Consider the following 21,108-nt stretch of genomic DNA (forward strand, 5'->3'; position numbering starts at 1 on the left):
AAGCCACCTCGCCGTTCTGATGTCTCCAGGTGTGAGGAGATCTCCAGCCGCAGGGTTGTCCTCAGTGGGTTGGCCACCGTGGTGACACAAAGGCCCCTGAAGGATGGGGGCCAGCACCGGAATTTGAGTCGGTATCCTTTGAGCATTGTGGACAACACCCATGAGGACTCCACACACTGCTCCCACTTTGCCCTCCTGCTGGGGCCCGTCTCATTTTCACCCCAAGCGCCTGGGTCCCCCAGGCACATCCCTATGGCGGTGACGATTGACAGGTTTTTGCGCCACCGCACGCTGTGCTCCTCCCCACTGTTGTTCCTCAGCACGAGGCGAAGGGGCAGGAGAGGGACCCCACCGTCATTCGGGTGCAGGTGAGTGGCAACGGTCCGTCTGCCTTAGACCCGTGGCCTGAGGAGGCAGCATGAACCATCTCAGGGTCTCCCGGTCCCTACGAACCTTATCGGTCTGCTCCAGAATGTCATTAACCCCTGGGCCAAACATTAGCCCTGGGGTGATGGCGAGAGTGGCACATGTGTTCCGGAGAGCAGATGGCAGACGGGATTGGGCCAGCTAGAGAGGTAACGACCTGCGCCATGACCCATCCGTTGGAGCGGGCCACATCCCTATGTAGCAGGGAACGCAGGCAAGACACCACCATCGCTTGCCGGAGGACCTCCTCTGTGCCCCCCTTCAGCCGGGGCAACAAAGTCTGCAGGTAGGTTTGCAGCAGCATGGCTGCGTTGGTACAGCGGCCAAGAGAGCAGAGGGACCCATATGTGGCTTTCAAGTCCGCATCAAAGACTCTGGGGTGGTCCTGGCTTCAGTTGCGGGTTCCGCCCTATAAACTCCAGGACCATGGCCGATATCATGGTGTCCATGGTCGGGTACTCTCGGAGGCCGAGTGACTCTGCGCCCGCAACATAACTCTATGGTCCAGTTTCTGCTGTAAGTAGGAAGCACCGCCTGGAAGAGGCCCAGCTCTCCTACAAGGCTTTGCGGAACTCAGCAGAGATGGGAAAAGCTGGAGAGTCATCACTGTCCATCAGTTTGATGTCCAGTGCAGTGGCTACCTGAGTGAGTAGGCCCCTCATAGCCTCTCAAACCGCTGAAGCCCCATTGCCGGTTTCTGATGGCCTGTCAGCCTGGTAGCCCAGCTTATGGTGGTGAACAGTGCCAGCATCGTCACCCAGGAACAACATATCACTGGCCAACAGGGAACAGCTGTCATCGCCATCGAAGCTATCAACCTCCTGACGCAGGGCATGCGCACTCCGTCCCAGCGGACCGACTCCTTCCCTCGTCCAGGACTGTCAGCAGATGGGCTCTGCCTGCGGTGGCTCCAACCACACTTCCTGGGAGGAGTACTGGACCCAGTAGATAGACTAAAAGCTCACTGGCGCACCACTCCTGAAGGAGGGAGCTTGTCCCCAGCATGAGCCAGAGCCTAACCGACCCACTCTCGCATGGCCTCCAATCGCGCCAGGTGCAGGCGTTCTGAGAACACCACGCAAAACAGGCATCCAGTAGGGCGCTCCACGCCCTCTCCGCGTGGCTCAAACCCAGGTAATGCATACACTAGGTATTTGGAGTTCCAGGGGGGATGCCACCATCACACCTGTCACAAATGGAAGCCATAAACTCAGCCAAGCCAGCAAGGCCACGGAGCAGGGGTTCAAAACCCTGGGAGAGTTTCTGTCATGACCTACTTGGAGGAATAGGAACCCGGTGAGGGATAAATTACCCAGTATCTCTAAAAAAACAAACAGGGAAGACTTGTGTGGATAAACAGGCAGACATAAAACAGCAACCAGGTAATGGATTTGATTTATGGGTTTGTTTACGTCAACTGCAATATTACCTAGCCGGTTTAATATCCAAGTAGAAAACAAAACAGCACCATATGATGAAGTAACTCCGTTAAAACCTGTTGTGACTAGGGGGCAGTATTTTCATTTTTGGAAAAATAACGTTCCCAAAGTAAACGGGATATTTTGTCAGGACAAGATGCTAGAATATGCATATAATTGACAGCTTAGGATAGAAAACACTCAAAAGTTTCCAAAACTGTAAAAATATTGTCTGTGAGTATAACAGAACTGATATTGCAGGCGAAAGCCTGAGAAAAATCCAATCCGGAAGTGACTCATGTTTTAAAAGCTCTGCGTTCCGATGCGTCCCTATTGAGCAGTGAATGGGCTATCAACCAGATTACTTTTTCTACGTATTCTCCAAGGTGTCTACAGCATTGTGACGTAGTTTTACGACTTTATGTTGAAGAATACGCGTAAGCGGCTAGATTGTGTAAGTGGTCACCTGATGGCTCCCAGAGTGATTCTCGCGTAAAATACAGAGGTATCAACCATTTTTCCTTTGGCTCCTACTGAAAAAACAATTGTCCCTGTGGATATATTATCAAATAGATATTTGAAAAACACCTTGAGGATTGATTATAAACAACGTTTGCCATGTTTCTGTCGATATTATGGAGCTAATTTTGAATATTTTTCGGCGTTGTCGTGACTGCAATTTCCGGTCAATTTCTCAGCCAAACGTGAAGAACAAACGGAGCTATTTCTCCTACAAAAATAATATTTTTGGAAAAAAGGAACATTTGCTATCTAACTGGGAGTCACGTGAGTGAAAACATCCGAAGCTCATCAAAGGTAAACAATTTAATTTGATTACATTTCTGATTTTCATGACCATGTTACCTGCTGCTAGCTGGACATAATGCTATGCTAGGCTATCGATAAACTTACACAAATGCTTGTCTTGCTTTGGCTGTAAAGCATATTTTGAAAATCTGAGATGACAGGGTGATTAACAAAAGGCTAAGCTGTGTTTCAATATATTTCACTTGTGATTTTCATGAATAGGAATATTTTCTAGTAATATTTATCTAGTAATATTTCCGTTATGCTAATTAGTGTCAGTCGATGAATACGGTCCCGGATCCGGGATGGGTAGTATCAAGAGGATATTATTAAGGAACTCTAAAGTTAATGTCTCAACGTAGTGGAAGCCCACCACAATACTCTTACATTCTGCAGGGAAAATAAAAAAAACTGTAGGGTGATTAGCAGAGAATGTTAAAGCAATTCACAACAGAACAAGCCAGTCTGCAAGTTGTGTAAGGAAAATATAGTTTGTGGCAGCAAGAGCCACCAATATATTAATGGATGCACACGGCGTCGTCGTGTAATGCTAACGAAACTCAAGCACGACAAACCACGGGCGGAAGATACAGCAGGTGGCACACTCAAGAGGAGGGGCTGTCCATGTGGCCAGCTGCTCCAGGCTGCAAACAGCGAGTGAGTATACTTCCATGCAAGCTATTACGCTTAACAGTGACTTACCAAGCGAACTTCAGAAAGTTTGTACCTCAAACCATATGTACATCCTCCGAGAAAATGAAAGAGAATGTATGTCGAGGACATGTGGTCTATATATAGGGGCGGACCCCAGCCATGACACAGGTGTACACGGGAGTAAATCTGTAAATCATCACCTCGGATGTATCCCCCCGCCATGAAGTGATACCAATATATTGGAGTGAGCCAATATAGTAAAAAATAACGCTGCTTCAAACATAACGCAGTTCAAACAGCACAATCCTCCTCATTACTGGCCCCTGCTGCTCGTCAGTCTGAAGGTAACTGCAACATGTGCTGCTTAGTTGTAGTGTGAGGGGCTCCAAAATTACATAAAGTGAAATGTTATATAATGTTGATCTTTAAAACTGTTTTCATAGAGCTTTTATCTTGTAATTCGAAAGGAATAGGTTTCAAAAGTGTATAAATCGCCCACTGTCATATGTTCCCACTGGCTGATTCTTCAGTACCTGAGGAAATTGTCAGAGGATATCAGAGAGTTGCAATACCACAGTAAACAGGAACCTCTTAATGCAACTGACCAATGGGTCTCATGGGGACATGGTTTTGCCAGAGGACATTGTGCTTTCTCTGAAGGACATGCTGATGCTGGAGGAGCTTGAACATCAGCTTGCTGGCAATGAAGTGCTTCAGAAGAAATTGCTATGTTCACTCGCAAGCGGTAAATTGCAGAGTGCCCCTTAGGCCTCCCATTGTGACTCGCTTGTGGACGTGCTGGCAAAGTATGGCAGCATGTTCGATTTTGCGTCAAGAATTCAGCATAGCAAGTTTGTATGAAGGTCTGGTTATTAAATGGATAAATAGTTCAAAAGTAATATGCTCTAAATAAAACGCTCTGGTGACAAACAAACGTTGCTGCTCTGTTTCCAATTGTATACTTGGCTGGCAGAACCTATTTAAGTAAGTAAATACATTTCGAAAATGTAAAAAAAACACTGTATTATATGAGGATTCTGTGTTATGCACTATAGCCCGTTACCATATATGTGATTGAATATTATCTGCTGTTGGCTTGTGTTGATGTATGTATGTATGTATGTTATGCAACATAGCTGACTTGAAACATTGTTAACAGTTTCAGGGCCATGGGCCTTTCTCATGATGAAAAAATACAGAATAACATGAAGACAGGACCTGTGCAATGAGTTGGGGGGGCACAGTCAGAATGTAGTGTTGCGAGAACAAACGGTCTTTTGTTAGATAACAGGAGCCAGGTGCGAGATAACGGTATCGAGCATGAGCGCATAGATATTCTTCACAGCAACAGTTACATCTATCAACTGAAGCGCTAAGGGGGCTGGGACCAGCCTCTGCGCCAACAATCAACGATAGGCTGGGTGAGTCTAAACCACGCCCAGTCTCTACTCTGACAGGCCGGCTCGGCTGCAGGAACTACTTCTGTCATCAGAGTATATTATAATATCTTTGTCAGGAACAAGTCAGTTCTCTGTTGCCCTGTGAGGTGGGACAGAGAGCCCGTAGATACAAAAATTGCATTTACCATTTATTGCTTAGCTAATAAAAAATACATAGCATACAATCGGTGACTCATTGTCATATTTATGCTGATACCAGATTCAAATTGACGCAACTCTAACAATTATTAGCTAACTAGCTACAATGTTGACTAACTCAAATGAGCTGCTAAATGAGCTAGCTAGTTGGATAGCTAGCTATCTAGCCAACTTTACATCCTGCATAGATAGCGGTCAAAGTTAATTAAATATCATCAGCTACCTAAATTAATATTAGCTAGCTATTGTGGTGTATTTATCACTGTAAAAAAAGTCCAAATGCATTTGTAGGTAGCTAGCTAACAGCCGTGGAAGAAGGTAAAATGATCATGTTAGCAGCCCCAACTTTCGAAGTGAGAGAGTTCGCTATTCTGGATAGAGCAGGTACTTTTATGTGGTTCCATTTGCCTCTTGGAGGAATTCAGGCATGTGAAGGCTACCTGTGTCCTGCATAACTTCATGAGGATGGACACGAGGACCAGGAAGGGATCTGCAGCTCACCAGGGGTGCCAGAGGAGAAGTCTGGTGCTCTGCAGGATGTTTCAAGGATGGGGTCCAACAACGCAGCAAGAGAGGCAATCTGTGAGCGGGAGATCTTCATCTCCTACTTCTTTGAAGAGGGTGCTGTTCCCTGGGAACACCATAGACTACACTATGCACAACCAAAGGCTCTTTTAAGAGCCATTCACATTACAATAAGAGTATTGTTCCATTTACTTAGCTATGTCAACTGCAGTTACTCAATTCCCAGTTTCTACTTCACAGGTGGGTGCAGTTAGGGTGTGACATCTGTACAAAAACAAAAAATACTATTTTAAGTCACCCATATTGAAAACATTTAGAACAATTAGACATCATATAACCCACACCTCCACACTCATGTATCAATCTGATTGATGGATTGTGTTGTGCAGTAAGCAGACTCAGGTGTATAACTGTGGCTCCTTCCACCTTGAAAGAATAGGCAAGAGGGCCAACCATGGAGAATACTAAAACACTTCATAATTTCTATAACTAAGCTATATTGTTTGTCCTCATGTGTTCGTTCATGTTTTTCATCATAAAGTACTCTGCAGCCACTTAGTGTGGACACCAGGTGAGGCCACACATACAGATTCCTCTTGAACCACCTTATTTTCTCAATAAATTTCTCTTTCACCTTTAGGTTATATCAGCTGTGTCAGTGAACCCCTCCCGCATTTGAACTGGCTACGTATAGGGCACAACATGATCACAGGTGAGAGGTCACTTGGTCAGGTCAACAGGAATTATTATTAAAGCAATGCTTTACATTGAAATAGAGATGCAGTAGTCCCAGAGGTAATGATCCAAGGTCAGTTTTGCATTTCACCTCCTGATGATTATGATGACTGACAGTGTTAGAATAAAAAAAGAAAACAAGGCTTAAACATGCAATCTTTCACTCTCCATCTGTCTCTCATCTGCAGGTATGTTTTGATGTGAGAGAAGATGCCAACCCCCAGTGCCGTCATCGCCACCTAGAAGACACCACTAGAGACACTATTATGTAATTGTGATGAACTGAGAAAATATTAGGGTAGCTGTCACGGTTTACTTCTGTTGAAGGAAAGGTGGACTAAAACGTAGCGTGGTTTGTGTTCATCTTGTTATTTAATTAAAGAAATTACTGAACACTAAATACAAAAACAATAAACAAATGACGACCGTGAAGCTAAATGAGAACTGTGATGACACAAGCAAACATAGACAATCACCCACAAACAAACAGTGCAACCCAGGCTACCTAAGTATGATTCTCTGGTGCCTCTTGGCTGAGGGGCTCTGGCGCCTCTTGGCTGAGGGGCTCTGGCGCTGAGGGGCTGAGGGGCTCTGGCGCCGAGGGGCTGAGGGGCTCTGGCGGATCCTGGCTGACTGGCGGCACTTGGCAGACTGGCGGCTCCTGGCAGACTGGCGGCACTGGCGGGGCTGGGCAGACGGGCGGCACTGGGCAGACGGGCGGCACTGGCGGCGCTGGGCAGACGGGCGGCACTGGCGGCGCTGGGCGGCACTGGCGGCGCTGGGCAGACGGGGCGGCACTGGCGGCGCTGGGCAGACGGGTGGCTCAGATGGCGCTGGGCAGACGGGTGGCTCAGATGGCGCTGGGCAGACGGGTGGCTCAGATGGCGCTGGGCAGACGGGTGGCTCAGATGGCGCTGGGCAGACGGGTGGCTCAGATGGCGCTGGGCAGACGGGTAGCTCCGGCAACGCTGGAGAGGAAGGCTCTGGCAGCGCTGGACTGAGGAGCTCTGGCGCCTCTGGAATGAGGAGCGGGAGCTCTGGCAGCGCCGAACAGGCGGGAGACTCCGGCAGCGCCGGACAGGCGGGAGACTCCGGCAGCGCCGGAGAGGAGGAAGGCTCTGGCAGCGTTGGACAGGCGAGGCGCACTGTAGGCCTGATGCGTGGTACTGGCCCTGGTGGTACTGGGCCGAGGATTCGCACAGGAAGCCTGGTGCGAGGAGCTGCCACCGGAGGGCTGGTGTGTGGAGTTGGCACAGGATGGACCGGACCGTGAAGGCGTACTGGAGATCTTGAGAGCAGGGCTGGCACCAACCTCCCTGGCTGGATCTTCACCCTAGCCCGGCAGATGTGAGGAGCTGAGAGGTAGCGTACCGGGATAAGCACGCGTTCCACCGCATAACACGGTGCCTGACCAGTACCACGCCCGCCACGGTTAGCACTGCTAGGCATACTGTAGCGCTGAGCTGGCACAGGACGTGCAAGGTTAGGGAGGTGCACAGGAGGCCTGGTGCGTGAGGCTGGCACCATCTTCACCAGCCGACTAGCACGCACCTCAGCACGAGTATGGAGAGCTGACCCAGGTGCCATCAAATCCCAACACGCTCCGTCGGGCGAATTCCGTGCCTCATGCACCAATACAGCAACTCCCTCATAACTCTCTCCTCCAATTTCCCCATTAACTCCTTCACAGTCTCTGCTTCGATTACCTCCACCTGTTCCCATGGAAGGCGATCCTTTCCCGCCTTCCCATGGAAGGCGATCCTTTCCTCCCATGTGTAGCAACCCTTGCAGTCCAATACATCGTCCCATGTCCATTCCTCTTTGCGCCGCTGTTGCTGTTGCCCATTACCACGCCGCTTGGTCCTGTTGTGGTGGGTGATTCTGTCACGGTTTACTTCTGTTGAAGGAAAGGCGGACCAAAACGCGGCGTGGTTTGTGTTCATCTTGTTATTTAATTAAAGAAAGTACTGAACACTGAATACAAAAACAATAAACAAACGACCGTGAAGCTAAATGAGAACTGTGATGACACAAGCAATCAACATAGACAATCACCCACAAACAAACAGTGCAACCCAGGCTACCTAAGTATGATTCTCAATCAGAGACAACTAATGACACCTGCCTCTGATTGAGAACCATACTAGGCCAAAACATACAAATCCCCAAATCATAGAAAAACAAACATAGACTGCCCACCCAACTCACGCCCTGACCATACTAAATAAATACAAAACAAAGGAAATAAAGGTCAGAACGTGACAGTAGCACTGTGATTCATTAATCATATGCTGCCTACACTGCTCTTATGTTCATACTGTAACGGTTTTCTTGTGGTGAAGGAGAGGCGGAGCAAAACGCAGCGTGTTGGTTATTCATGTTTTAATTTATAAAGACACAATACATGAATAAACTAACAAAACAAGAAATGTGGGGGGAAAAAAACAAAAACCAGCCCTATCTGGTGCAAACACAGAGACAGGAACAAATCACCCACAAAACCCAACACCAAACAGGCTACCTAAATACGGTTCCCAATCAGAGACAATGACTGACACCTGCCTCTGATTGAGAACCATATCAGGCCAGACATAGAAATAGACAAACAAGACATCCAACATAGAATGCCCACTCAGATCACACCCTGTCTAAACAAAACATAGAAACATACAAAGCAAACTTTGGTCAGGGTGTGACACATACCCCTTTCCCTTTCTGTCTTTTACACCTCTCTCGACACTCACTCTTTCTTCCTCTGTTTTATAATGCACAACAGATGTGCATTGAAGTACAGATTGAACTTGTATTTATAATATTAGAATCATAATATTTATAATGCATGTATTTATAACACTTGGATAATTAACTTCTTTCAATAAAGCGTTTCAAATTCTCTACTGGTTTAAATGAATTCTCATTTGGTGAAATACTACGCCTATCCTGTGTTCATCAGATCAATGCAGATGAAGGAAATTAGATATTGAGATGAACCGGTTTGAGTATTTACATGATGCATAGGAAATGTAGTGTACTATTTTCTTAATTCTATTTCTATATATATGAACTACAAAACAGCCTTTAACTAGTTAAATCATGTTTCTAGTCTATTGAAGTGTATAACTGTAATACATACATGCAGACACAGCATCATTCAAATGCTGGAATTTGATACTCCTGGTATTGGATATGACTGAAAAATAATCTCAAAGCAATTATACCTGAACTGCACCTTTATTTGCCAAGGTAGAGTATATGATCAGTGAATATATTAAATGCACAGGCTCCAATGTGGGGATCTCATGCATGCTAATAACTACATGTATATACGACTTGCATCCTTGGCACAAAGTTATATTATAATCTACTCAATCCATAGGCTTCATTAATGTAATTCAGACTGTTTTGAAGTTGATACAACTGTCTATGATAGCTGATATTTATAGCTAGGTCCTGAACTAATATGTATAACAAATGTTTTAGGGTCTATACATAGATCGGCTAAATAGCTAGCGACACATCCATAGGCATTCAGGTATTTCACTGCACAATAAGCAAGAAAATAGTTAGCCAGCTATGTTATTTCATCTATCTGCATTGCATGGCAATAAAACAAGGCAAGCTTACAAAATTGTACATTCACTTTGCAGTAAATGTTTCAGCTAGCTATATTCTTTACATCCACTATTTCATAAGACAACTGGTTTGCTGATTGTTTCAGGAGTCCCTAAAACATTCAACAACCAGAATTACAATTTCATACTCATGTCACAACACCCATAAAGCTTGCCAACTATCTGGCTAATGTTAGCTAGTCAGCTAGCATGCACATTTAAAAAAATATATTTGTCTTTTATTTAACTAAGTCAGTTAAGAACAAATTCTTATTTTCAATGACGGCCTAGTAAAACAGTGGGTTAGCTGCCTGTTCAGGGGCAGAACCCCAGAGTTGTACATTGTCTGCTTGGGGATTCAATCTTACAACCTTTCAGTTACTAATCAGAAGCTCTAACCACTAGGCTACGCTGCCACCCGCAAAATCAAAATTTTGTAAATTAACTTTATGATATAAAATATGCATAATTGTTTATCTCTACATTAACTGACATATTCCTCTCAACTGTACATTTTTTGCATGATTCGTGATGACTTTATCATCACTCACATTTGCTTCCGCCCTGGTACTTTTGTCAGCCATCTTCGCTGAAGAAAGTCTCCAGCCTTGGGTTGCAATAGTATCAAATTCGTCATAGAAACCACTTGATATGATTGGTCGCCTCTGGTGATTTGCATAAAGTTGGGAAAAGCTTATTTTTCACCGCCTCTCACGCTATGTTAGCACCGCCCCGGGTAGCCTGGTGGTTAGAGCGTTGGACTAGCAACCGGAAGGTTGCAAGCTCAAACCCCTGAGCTGGGAAGGTACAAATCTGTCTTTTTGTCCTTGAACAGGCAGTTAACCCACTGTTCCTAGGCTGTCATTGATAATAAGAATTTGTTCTTAATTGACTTGCCTAGTTAAATAAAGGTAAAATAAATAAAATGGTCAATGCCCTCTCTGCGTCTTATGCTAGTGTACACAGTGCATGAGAGAAGGGTGATATGGAGAACTCAAATAAGTAAGAAGTGGGAGTTAGTACATTGCCAAAACAAACTGTGTTGTATTATGGTGGATAGGTTAGTTTCATTATTACGTATGGAGTTGTTTTTTTTTGGGGGGGGTTCAAATCATCCAGTTGGTGGGGCAATACACATTTTTTGGTGTAGTCCGCCATAAAAATCACAGAAGAAGGAGCTTTCCTGAAGCTGGACCATGCCACGCCTGTCCGATAGGTGGAAGTACTCACATTGTGTAATAACATTAATGTATCCAATTTTCCGGCAAAGAAGATGATGTCAACAGTCTTGTCTGAAAATATCAAATGCTATCTCATATGGCCTATTAACGTAGCTGTTTAGGTAATTGAATGGATAACTTGGTCGATAGATGAAATGTGGAGGTTGAACGCAGTCCGCCACAAGGCTGGACGTCAGGTCAGCGACTTGGAGGAGTTCAAGTTCAAGAGACGAGAACATGAAAAAGGTGAGCTAGCTGAATGTTGGCTAACGTTTTCCATCTAACGTTAACGTTACCTTGCTAGCTGTGATTAGACTTGACAAGCTACGCTGTCAATATATTCCCTCTATAACATTGCTGTATCTTATTGTGAAATGAATACAACACGTTAGAAACACTTGTTCTCCTTAAACTGATTTCATATTTGTTCAAAGTACCCGGAGCCGTACAAATCGTGCATGGTGGTGGAATCTCATGGCCTCCCAGTACTGATGTTACGTGCGCGGGCTGCGTGTTAACGTATTCCCATGACAAATTACCCGCTCCATTGTAGTTATTAAATATATCACACTACAGTACAATATGCCACATGAGCACTGTGCCGTTTACTGTTGTCATTGCTCTATGTTGATTTGCTGGGTCTCTCACTGTAGAGTTGAGACGGGCCCGGAAGGACAGCCAGCTGGTCAGCAAGAGACTCCTGCTGAATGATGACGAGGAGGAGGATGGCACCATGGACACACTGGCCAGCGATCAGGTATTGGGCCCTTGTATAACAACCACTGTCAGAGATGAAGATTCTAGTCAGCAACCCAGCAGAGAAGCACATCAACTGTTAATTGAGTATAACAGAAGTTATTTTCTGGTTTTCTTTCTCTATCTAGGTGGTAGAGTTGTTCAACATGGTTCGCCATGGCAGGGACTTGGTGAAGAAAGAAGCTGACCTAAGAGCGCTGAGGAAAGCCCTCCGCAGCCCCTCAGCCCACCTCATCCTTATCAAGTATGAAGGTCTTGTTCTCTGTCTCTCTCTTTGTGTGTGTACATTTCTTCACATTGTATTGTGTTACAAAGTGGGATTAAAATGTATTTACACGTTTTTTTGGTCAACAACCTACACAAAATACTATATATTACTATATATTTTTAAAACCTCTACAGGATTGGTGGGACCCCCTCGGGACAGCTGAACTAATGTAGGCTAATGCGATTAGCATAAGGTTGAAAGTAACAAGAACATTTTCCAGGACATAGACATATCTGATATTGGCAGAAAGCTTAAATTCTTGTTAATCTAACTGTACTGTCCAATTTACAGTAGCTATTACAGTGAAATAATACCATGCTATTGTTTGAGGAGTGTGCACAATTTTGAACATGAAAAGTTATTAATAAACCAATTAGGCACATTTGGGCAGTCTTGATAGAATATGTTGAATATGAAAAAAAAGAGTCCTATCCTTAAGAGGTTTTAAAGATTAATTAAAATACAATAACTATATGGCTGCCAACTCTCATGCATTGGCCTTGAGACACGCATTTTACCCTCTTCTCACGGTACACCTCTTATATCTCACGCATTAAAAAGTACTGCATTTATTTTTATATTTCGTCCATTGTATAGTCAGCGAGTTAACTTTTCAACTGTGCTCCAAATCGTTTTGAAATTGGAGCATCTGCAATTAAACATCACGAGCGGAACTTGTATCATTGTCCTGTCTTGCCACAGCACTGTGAACCTGTCACATTATGTAAGGGAACAAGGGGATTGGATGCATGTTTTAAAGAAACGCCCCTCAAGATTAGAGTGGAGCTGAATGGAGAGAGAGAGAGAAAGTTCTCCGCTGTGTTTATAAAACTGTAAAAAGAGTAGTGCTGTTTTATGTACGGTGTTGTCAACAAAATGAGGTTGCTTTTGCTCCCGTCCCTATTGCAAGAATGCCGCCTTTTGACAGTATGTACTGAAGTCGGTTTAAGTCACACCTGCATTAGTCCCCCTCGTTTGGTGATTGGCATTTAGGCTGTCACAACGAAAAGGCAGCAGACAGACCTACAGTACGTTTTAGCAGGGAAATCTGGTGACCTGATTTGTAACTGACAAAATTATTTTTCATAATCAGATTGTGAACCCAAAAGTGTACGTTTGATTCTAGAGGCGGGACAATAAATAGAAACATCATATTGTTAGAGTGTAGGGGCAGATTTGTCATCTTGTCTTCAAGAGATTATTAGGGTAATTACTGTGCTTGTCAGAAAGAACACTACTGTTATTCCCCACGCTTTGTTTATTAATCCACTTCTTACCAATTTGGCCAGTGTAATCAAATTTTAAATCTCATATGCATCTCTTTGTCTTTTGAAAAAACAATTACGAGGCTATGTATTTTTGCAGCCATTCATGGACAGTTTTGAATAAGTCATACAAATAAGCATTGGATATTAAATGCTCCAAGAATCTTTAAATAATTAGGCATTTAGTATTGTGCACATGCTAGGCAACTCATAAACTTGTCATATGTTGTCTCTGTAGAGTAAGATGATGGCAAGGATCTTTAACTAGTAGGTATAAACCACCTGAATATTGATATTCATTTTTTTTTCTTGAAGGTTTGTTGATGTTGAGAAATGAAGTGTTTATAAGAAGAACATTTTCAAACACCCAGCAGTTGGGAAACGTAAATCAGGGGTGTATTTTCTTCCCGCCCTATTTTAAAGAGAGAGTTCACCCAAATTATAAAATACTAAATGTTTCTGTCCTTACCTTGAAAGCAGTCTACAGTATGGACAAGGAGACTGCAATCTATGATTTGGTTAACCACTGCCATCAACCATTACTATGTTCTGTGCAGAGCCTTGGTGTAGTGGTAACACTGAGAACAGGGATCAATCCCTGCTTCCAACCTTCCCACTACCTCAAGCATTTGCTTGTCTCCCTATCTAATTGAATTAGTCTGAATAAAGTGTCAAACCACTTTTTTTTAATTTTGAAACATTACATTTCAAAGTCGTCCAATTTGTGAGTGTTCATTTAATGTTCAAAGCATCCTGAATACACCTGACCTGTGTTTTTTATGAATAAAAAAAATCCACCTTGGTCATAGGCCTAAGCCGTGTCAAAATACTGTATGTCGAATTGCAGGAAATTTGCTTTAAAACAGTACAAATGTTCCCCCTCTAGTGGTTGTGCTACGGGGCAATGAAATTCACATAGCAAATCTCCAAGCTTTGTTCAAAAGTTGGCAGCCCTGTAACTAAAATATAGTTGTTGCATAAGTATTCAGCTCCCTGGATCAATACATATTGGAAACACCTTTGGCATCGGTTATACCGAAGAGTCTTCTTGGGTAAGTCTATAAGTGCTTTGCACACCTGGATTGTGCAATATTTGTCCATTTATTATTTTCAAAATTCTTCAAGCTCTGTCAAGATTTTGGGGGATCATGGCTTGACAGCAATTTTCAAGTCTTGCCATACATTTTCAAGCAAAACTGTAACTTGGCCACTCAGGGTCATTCACTGTCTTCTTGGTAAACAACTCCAGTTGTAAATTATTGTCCTGCTGAAAGGTGAATTCCTGACAATGACAATTAAATTCATTTTAATCCCACCAACACAATAAAAAGTGAAGTAATCTAATATTTCTTTGATAAGGGACTGTATATACGTGTATATATCAGTATGGGCCTTTAATTTCTCGTCTCTGTCCTTTCCATATGTGCTCAGGCAGCCGAACAGTATTGCGATCCTGGTGACTAACCTCTGTGGCCCCAACCCTCAGTGTCGTCTGGAGGTTGCCCGCTGTCTCCACGAGCTGTCCCACTCCCCCCACAGCGAGGTGGACTCGTTGAGGCTCCGACAGGCCACACCCTACCTGATCACCTTCCTCTCTGGACAGAGCCCCAAGTTCACTGTCAGTCCTACAGCTCGTACACAGTACCTGCCTTATCAAACAGCCTAGTGAATTATTACACTCGTATGTTTTTTTTCTCTCACTTTTGTATGTGTTGTGTTTCTTTACAGGAGCTGTGTCTCTACACCCTGGGTAACATGTGTCCAGACAGCAAGAATGTGAGAGATATGCTTCTAGCTCAGGGCATCATACCTGCTTTGAACAACTGCATCCAGGTCAGCTATAAACCTCTGTACAGTCTGTTAATCGACCAACCTGCCATTGTCTCCTTTATAACACACTCTAATCTGTTTGTGTGTGTAGATTCACAGGACTAACCTGGCAGTGGTTGAAGCAGTAGGGTTCACCCTCTCCCAGCTCATCTCAGCGAACTACGTCACAGAGAGAATCATCCCGTAAATTAACATCATGGTTGTAGCTAAACTGAGAGAGACTATTTATACTGTACTATGGAAACCTCATCAGACACCATTCAGAGATGCCGTTGAGAGATCCCGTTTGTAGTCAGGGCTATGCTCTCCTGTCTGTTTGTCTGTAGGGCAGTCTTGGCGTCTGGTTTGATCTCTCACCTCCTCTCAGTGTTGACCCCTGACTCTCAGTTTGGCATGGGACCAGTCATTGAGTGTGCCTGGTGCCTGCACTACCTGGCCTGCAGGTCAGACACTTCACCTTAGAATCAGTTAATCCCAAATGCCACCCTATTCCCTGTATAGTGCACTACTTTTTACCAGAGCCCTATGGTCCTGGTCAAAAGTAGTGCACTTTGTAGGGAATTTGGGATGCACACTATATCACCTTAACCTGGGTGTCACCCAGGAGGACCAGCTACTGTGTCTGTTTGTGGTTGCCATGGATATGGTGCTGTTATACTGGATACAATGTGGTGGCACTGTGTGATTCTTTTGTCTGTTTTTTGCTCTCTTGTCTAAAGCAACGTGGACAATGGGGCACTGGTGGCCCAAGGTACTCTTCTACATTGCACTTCCCTCTTGGTGACACTTGGTGTTGCTGTTGCTAAAGGAAGTATAGAGGAGGGAATTGAGCTGGTGAGTAGTTGCTGAATCCAAACTCTTTTTCGAAGTTACTCCTCCAAACAAACTACATGTGTTGTATAACTCTGTGTGTCTGATAGACACCAACTGTACCAGAACACAAGGTAGCAATTTGATGAGATGAATAGCAATGTAGATAACCTCGGCTCCTGTCATAATTTACATCCCGCCTTCCTTTCTCGCTCTCTCCTCTCCAGTTGATCTGGCCCCTGCTGCGCTGTGTGGGGAACCTGCTGTTATCTGGGCCCCTGGGGGCCCTGCAGCCCCAGCTAAACGATAGCCGTCTCCTGGCTGCGCTGTGTGCTTTTCCTCAGGCCTTCCTCCAGACCCACCCAGCCCTGGCCAGAGAGAGCATCTGGGTCCTCAACAACCTCACAGGTGAGAGAGGGAGAGAGGGAATTGACTCGTACATCTGTTTTGTGTTCTAAATCTGTATAGATAACTGCTTGTCATATAAAGTGATCATATTTTCAGCAGCGATATTACATTTCTCCCTTCACACTCCAGAGCTCGGCCATATTGAATGCCTGTGTTATATACATATCATAAATATCAGCTCATTCAAACATGATTTAAGTAAGTCCTTTGACGGGACAAATGTATCATTTGACCTGGCCAGGGAAAGTTGCAACTGTAACTGGTCACGTAGTCAGGGCAGTAGCGGTGTGTGGTGGGTAAAATCACTGGGGATGCAAGCCAGATGGGGAGCGTCGCTGCATAGCTATTTTCAGGTCTCTCCAGAGATGTTCGATCGGGCTCTGGCTGGGCCACTCAAAGACATTCAGAAACTTGTCCAGAATCCACTCCTGCGTCGTCTTGGCTGTGTGTGTAGGGTTGTTGTCCTGTTGGAAGGTGAACCTTCGCCCCAGTCTGAGGTCCTGAGCAGGTTTTCATCAAGGAACTCTCTGTACTTTGCTCCGTTCATCTTTCCCTCGATCCTGACTAGTCTCCCAGTCCCTGCCGCTGAAAAACATCCCCACAGCATGATGCTGCCACCACCATGTTTCACCGTATGGATGGTGCCATGTTTCTTCCAGAGGTAACACTTGGCATTCAGGCCAAAGAGTTCAATCTTGGTTTCATCAGACCAGAGAATCTTGTTTCTCATGGTCTGAGAGTCTTTAGGTTCCTTTTGGCAAACTCCAATCGGGCTGTCGTGCCTTTTTACTGAGGAGTGGCTTCCGTCTGGCCACATTTTACTATAATGGCCTGAAGGATGGAGTGCTGCAGAGATGGTTATCCTTCTGGAAGGTTTTCCCATCACCACAGAGGAGCTCTGTCAGAGAGACCATCAGGTTCTTGGTCACCTCCCTGACAAAGGCCCTTCTCCCCCGATTGCTCAGTTTGGCCGGGCGGCCAGCTCTAGGAAGAGTCTTGGTGGTTCCAAACTTCTTCCATTTAAGAATGATGGAGGCCACTGTGTTCTTGGGACCAACAGTGCTGCAAAACTTTTTGGGTACCCTTCTCCAGATCTGTGCTTCGACACAATTCCTTCGACCTCATGGCTTGGTATTAGCTCAGAAGTGCACTATCAACTGTGGGACCTTTTATATAGACAGGTGTGTGCCTTTCCAAATCATTCCCAATCAGTTGTATTTGCCACAGGTGGACTCCAATCAAGTTGTAGAAACATCTCAAACATGATGAATGGCACTATTATGCACCTGAGCTCAATTTCAAGTCTCGTAGTCAAGGGTCTGAATACTTATGTAGGGTCTGAACACTTGTTTAGCTGATAACCGGTCATGAATATCTTTCCTCTCACCCCCCCCCCATCAGCTGCTGCAGACTCCAGTGTGTTCTGTTCTGCCCTGTTCTATCTGAATCTGGTTCCTGCTCTGATCCAGCTCCTGCCCTTCCCCCACGGCATTAACATCATGGTCAGTGCACTGACGCTTCTGTTCATGGTAGTAACATTGTTGTCAAGCCATCACTTCCCTTGACTAACGACTTACTGTTAATACACATTTTTTCCAGTATTATTTGGCCCATTCAACCTTGATGTGGGCAGCATTATGCTTCTCCATCCACTGAGCCATACACTATAGACATCAGCAGTTTCACGTGACTTACAACTTACTGTTAATACACATTTTTTCCCAGTATTATTTGGCACGTTCAACCTAGTTGTGGGCAGCATTATGCTTCTCCGTCCACTGTTCCAATCCACCGAGCCACACACTATAGACATCAGCAGTTTCACTTGGGTCTGGGAAAGGATGTGACATTTAGATTGAATTAAAAATCTTTCTCCCTCACCCCACCAGGTGCTAAGGGTCCTGGGTAACATTGCCCATCAGGGGAGAGAGTACTGTCTCCACCTGGCTCAAGCTGGCCTGCTGCCTGCTCTCTGTGCCACACTCAAGATGGCCGACACCGAGGTGGTGACCTTCAGTCTGGAGGTGCTGGGCCAGCTGATGGCCAGTGACCCACAGGTAGGGAAGGCTCCCAACACCCCCCCCGCCAAACTAAAGATGGCTGCCTGCCATGCAGATGTCATAGTTTGTTGTTAGCCGTAAACACTGTTTAATGTGCAGTCTTGCGTTGTTTATGTATGGAGAAAGGGGCTGTAAATGTCATATCTGGCAGAAACAAACTAGCACAGGCAGCTAGACGATGACATTGATGAAGCGGTGCTTCTTCTCAGCTTGCAGAGGAGTTTGTAAGGCAGAGTGGGCTCCCTGTGCTGGAAGCCATCCAGTATAGCAACCAGGAGACTATCCGCCTCAGAGCAGCACACCTGCTGGAACATCACCTGCCCCCACACTGCACGGTGAGGACTCTGCCCTAACACAGGCCGGGAGTGTGTACCTAGGTATACATATACACTGAATGTAGAAAACATTAAGGACATTTTTTATGTTGCTGGCACATGTTGACTACAATGGTTCCCACAGTTGTGTCAGGTTGGCTGAATGTCCTTTGGGTGGTGGACCACTCTTGACACACATGGGAAACTGTTGAGCATGAAAAACCCAGTTCTTGCAGTTCTTGACACAAACCGGTACGCCTGGTACATGCTACCATACCCCGTTCAAAGGCACTTAAGTCTTTTGTCTTGCCCATTCCCCCTCTGAAAGGCACACACACAATCCATGTCTCAATTGTCAAAAGGCTTAAAATATTCCCGTCATCAACACTGATTAAAGTGGATTTAACAACTGACATAGATAAGGGATCATAACTTTCTCCTGGTCATTCAATCTCATGAAAAGAGCAGGTGTCCTTAATGATTTGTATACTCCGTGTATGTGTTTTTAGGGTACAGACATTTGTTAATGCTTTGTTTTGTTGTTAAAGGTGGATACCTCTGCATCCCAGTGAGGAGCCTACAGAACGGGAGTGCCACAAAACCCAGACTTACAAATACTTTAAAAAGGTCTACTCAGAAAACCTACTAGTACATTTCAAGTTTTTCTTAAATTATGTGAAGATGCTCAAATGTAAATATGTGCTGGATATCAATAGGATGTTATTTTTACACTGCTTTAATAAAATGCCAAATTATACCAACAGAATGTGATGTCTTTGGAGCCTCTTGTTTTCGTTTGATTACTACAGCAGGTGTGCATGTGTGCGTGCGTGTGAGTGACTCAGTAACCTCGTCCCCAAGCTAATTGTGTATAGTGAGGAGGTGTCCGGTGAACAAGGTTAGTGACTCAGCAACAGTAAACATAACACACCTGTTTGCGTCAATCATTAGGTTGATAACTGTTGATTACTTCTGATAACATTACTTTTGTCTGTATTGTGTGTTTTCAGTGTCTTAAGAGCCAGGGAGGCCGGCAGGTAGAGGCTGTTTGAAGTAGTGAGACGTACTGATAGTGTCAGACTGTACCTTTCTCCGCCATCCCTATCCTACACCTCCATGACACCTGGTACGGTAGGGGATCGTCCCTTAGTTGACACTCGCCCTGTACAGGGCTGGCAGAGGTGGAGCAGGGGTACAGCCTGGCTCCTTAGACCGCTGCCAATCAACGCCTGTCCTGGACTCCCGCAATCTCCTCTGTCTGTTTACATTGGCAAGCTTCAGACAGATTGGCTGACTTAAAGGGCAACAACAACCAGGGTTGGGCTGTTTTGGCGACGTATTATCGCCACACCGGCAGTCGCGAGTCATGACCGCAGTCAAATTCCACATCACCGCTGAGTCATGGTAACTAGTCTTCTCCAAAACTGCACTCTGATGCCGCTGGTCATTAACAGCCAGTCGCTAATGGCCTGGTAGTCAGTGCTCTGTTTTTCCTTCAAATCACGCTGACATAAATACAATCGAAAATTGAATTAAGTATTTGAGAGCCCTGGCAATTAGAGTTTGAGCGGGGGTAGGATCACCTGTTCCTCGTAGCTGGTTGATGCATGGAATGAAATGTGTTCCTATGAGCCCATGTTGTGCAACATTTCTATAGGCTATTCTTTTTTTTATTTTTTATTTATTTCACCTTTATTTAACCAGGTAGGCTAGTTGAGAACAAGTTCTCATTTGCAACTGCGACCTGGCCAAGATAAAGCTTAGCAGTGTGAACAGACAACACAGAGTTACACATGGAGTAAACAATTAACAAGTCAATAACACAGTACAAAAAAAGGGGAGTCTATATACATTGTGTGCAAAAGGCATGAGGAGGTAGGCGAATAATTACAATTTTAGCACTGGAGTGATAAATGATCAGATGGTCATGTACAGGTAGAGATATTGGTGTGCAAAAGAGCAGAAAAGTAAATAAATAAAAATAAAAACATGCAATTGCGTGAGAAAACAGAGTTTTGGTGCCCTCTATTAAAAAAAAGGAGGATCCCATCAGCTTTCTATATGCTAGGCCTACTATATTTATTTCTCCACTTTTCATATATTAAGCACATTGCTTCGCTTTACTACTGGAGTAGCCCACCTAGCTGGCATGAAAATGAACAGCGGGAAAAGCGTCCTCCATTTGCTATTCAAGGGCATATAGATGATGTGTTTTTTTTTCTGTTCCGACAGGTACGTGATAGTGGTCCATTCTAAATCAAAACTCATTTCACACATATTATTTAGTATATGCAAAAACGAGATTAAATTGAGAATAGTCTGATGGGTGAGAATATTATTCATTGTGAATGATGCCCAGCGTGAGCAGTTTAAGGCAAGAAACGGCATCATGTAGCCGAGCCC

General features: G+C 44.7%; 1 protein-coding gene across 1 annotated transcript; it reads left to right on the forward strand.

The window, feature by feature from the left end:
- Positions 1-11,009: 11,009 nt before the first annotated feature.
- tmco6 (transmembrane and coiled-coil domains 6) lies at positions 11,010-19,471 on the forward strand. Its single transcript, XM_064954426.1, has 13 exons — positions 11,010-11,240; positions 11,648-11,751; positions 11,879-11,994; positions 14,715-14,901; positions 15,012-15,116; positions 15,205-15,296; positions 15,440-15,556; positions 15,833-15,947; positions 16,151-16,331; positions 17,733-17,833; positions 18,221-18,388; positions 18,601-18,726; positions 19,254-19,471. Exons 1-13 carry the CDS (start codon positions 11,150-11,152, stop codon positions 19,275-19,277), a joined length of 1,527 nt encoding a protein of 508 aa, XP_064810498.1. The 5' UTR covers positions 11,010-11,149; the 3' UTR covers positions 19,278-19,471.
- The last annotated feature ends 1,637 nt before the right edge of the window (positions 19,472-21,108 follow it).

Source organism: Oncorhynchus masou, chromosome 32 (genome assembly GCF_036934945.1).
Source record: "Oncorhynchus masou masou isolate Uvic2021 chromosome 32, UVic_Omas_1.1, whole genome shotgun sequence".
Taxonomy (NCBI): Eukaryota; Metazoa; Chordata; class Actinopteri; order Salmoniformes; family Salmonidae; genus Oncorhynchus; species Oncorhynchus masou.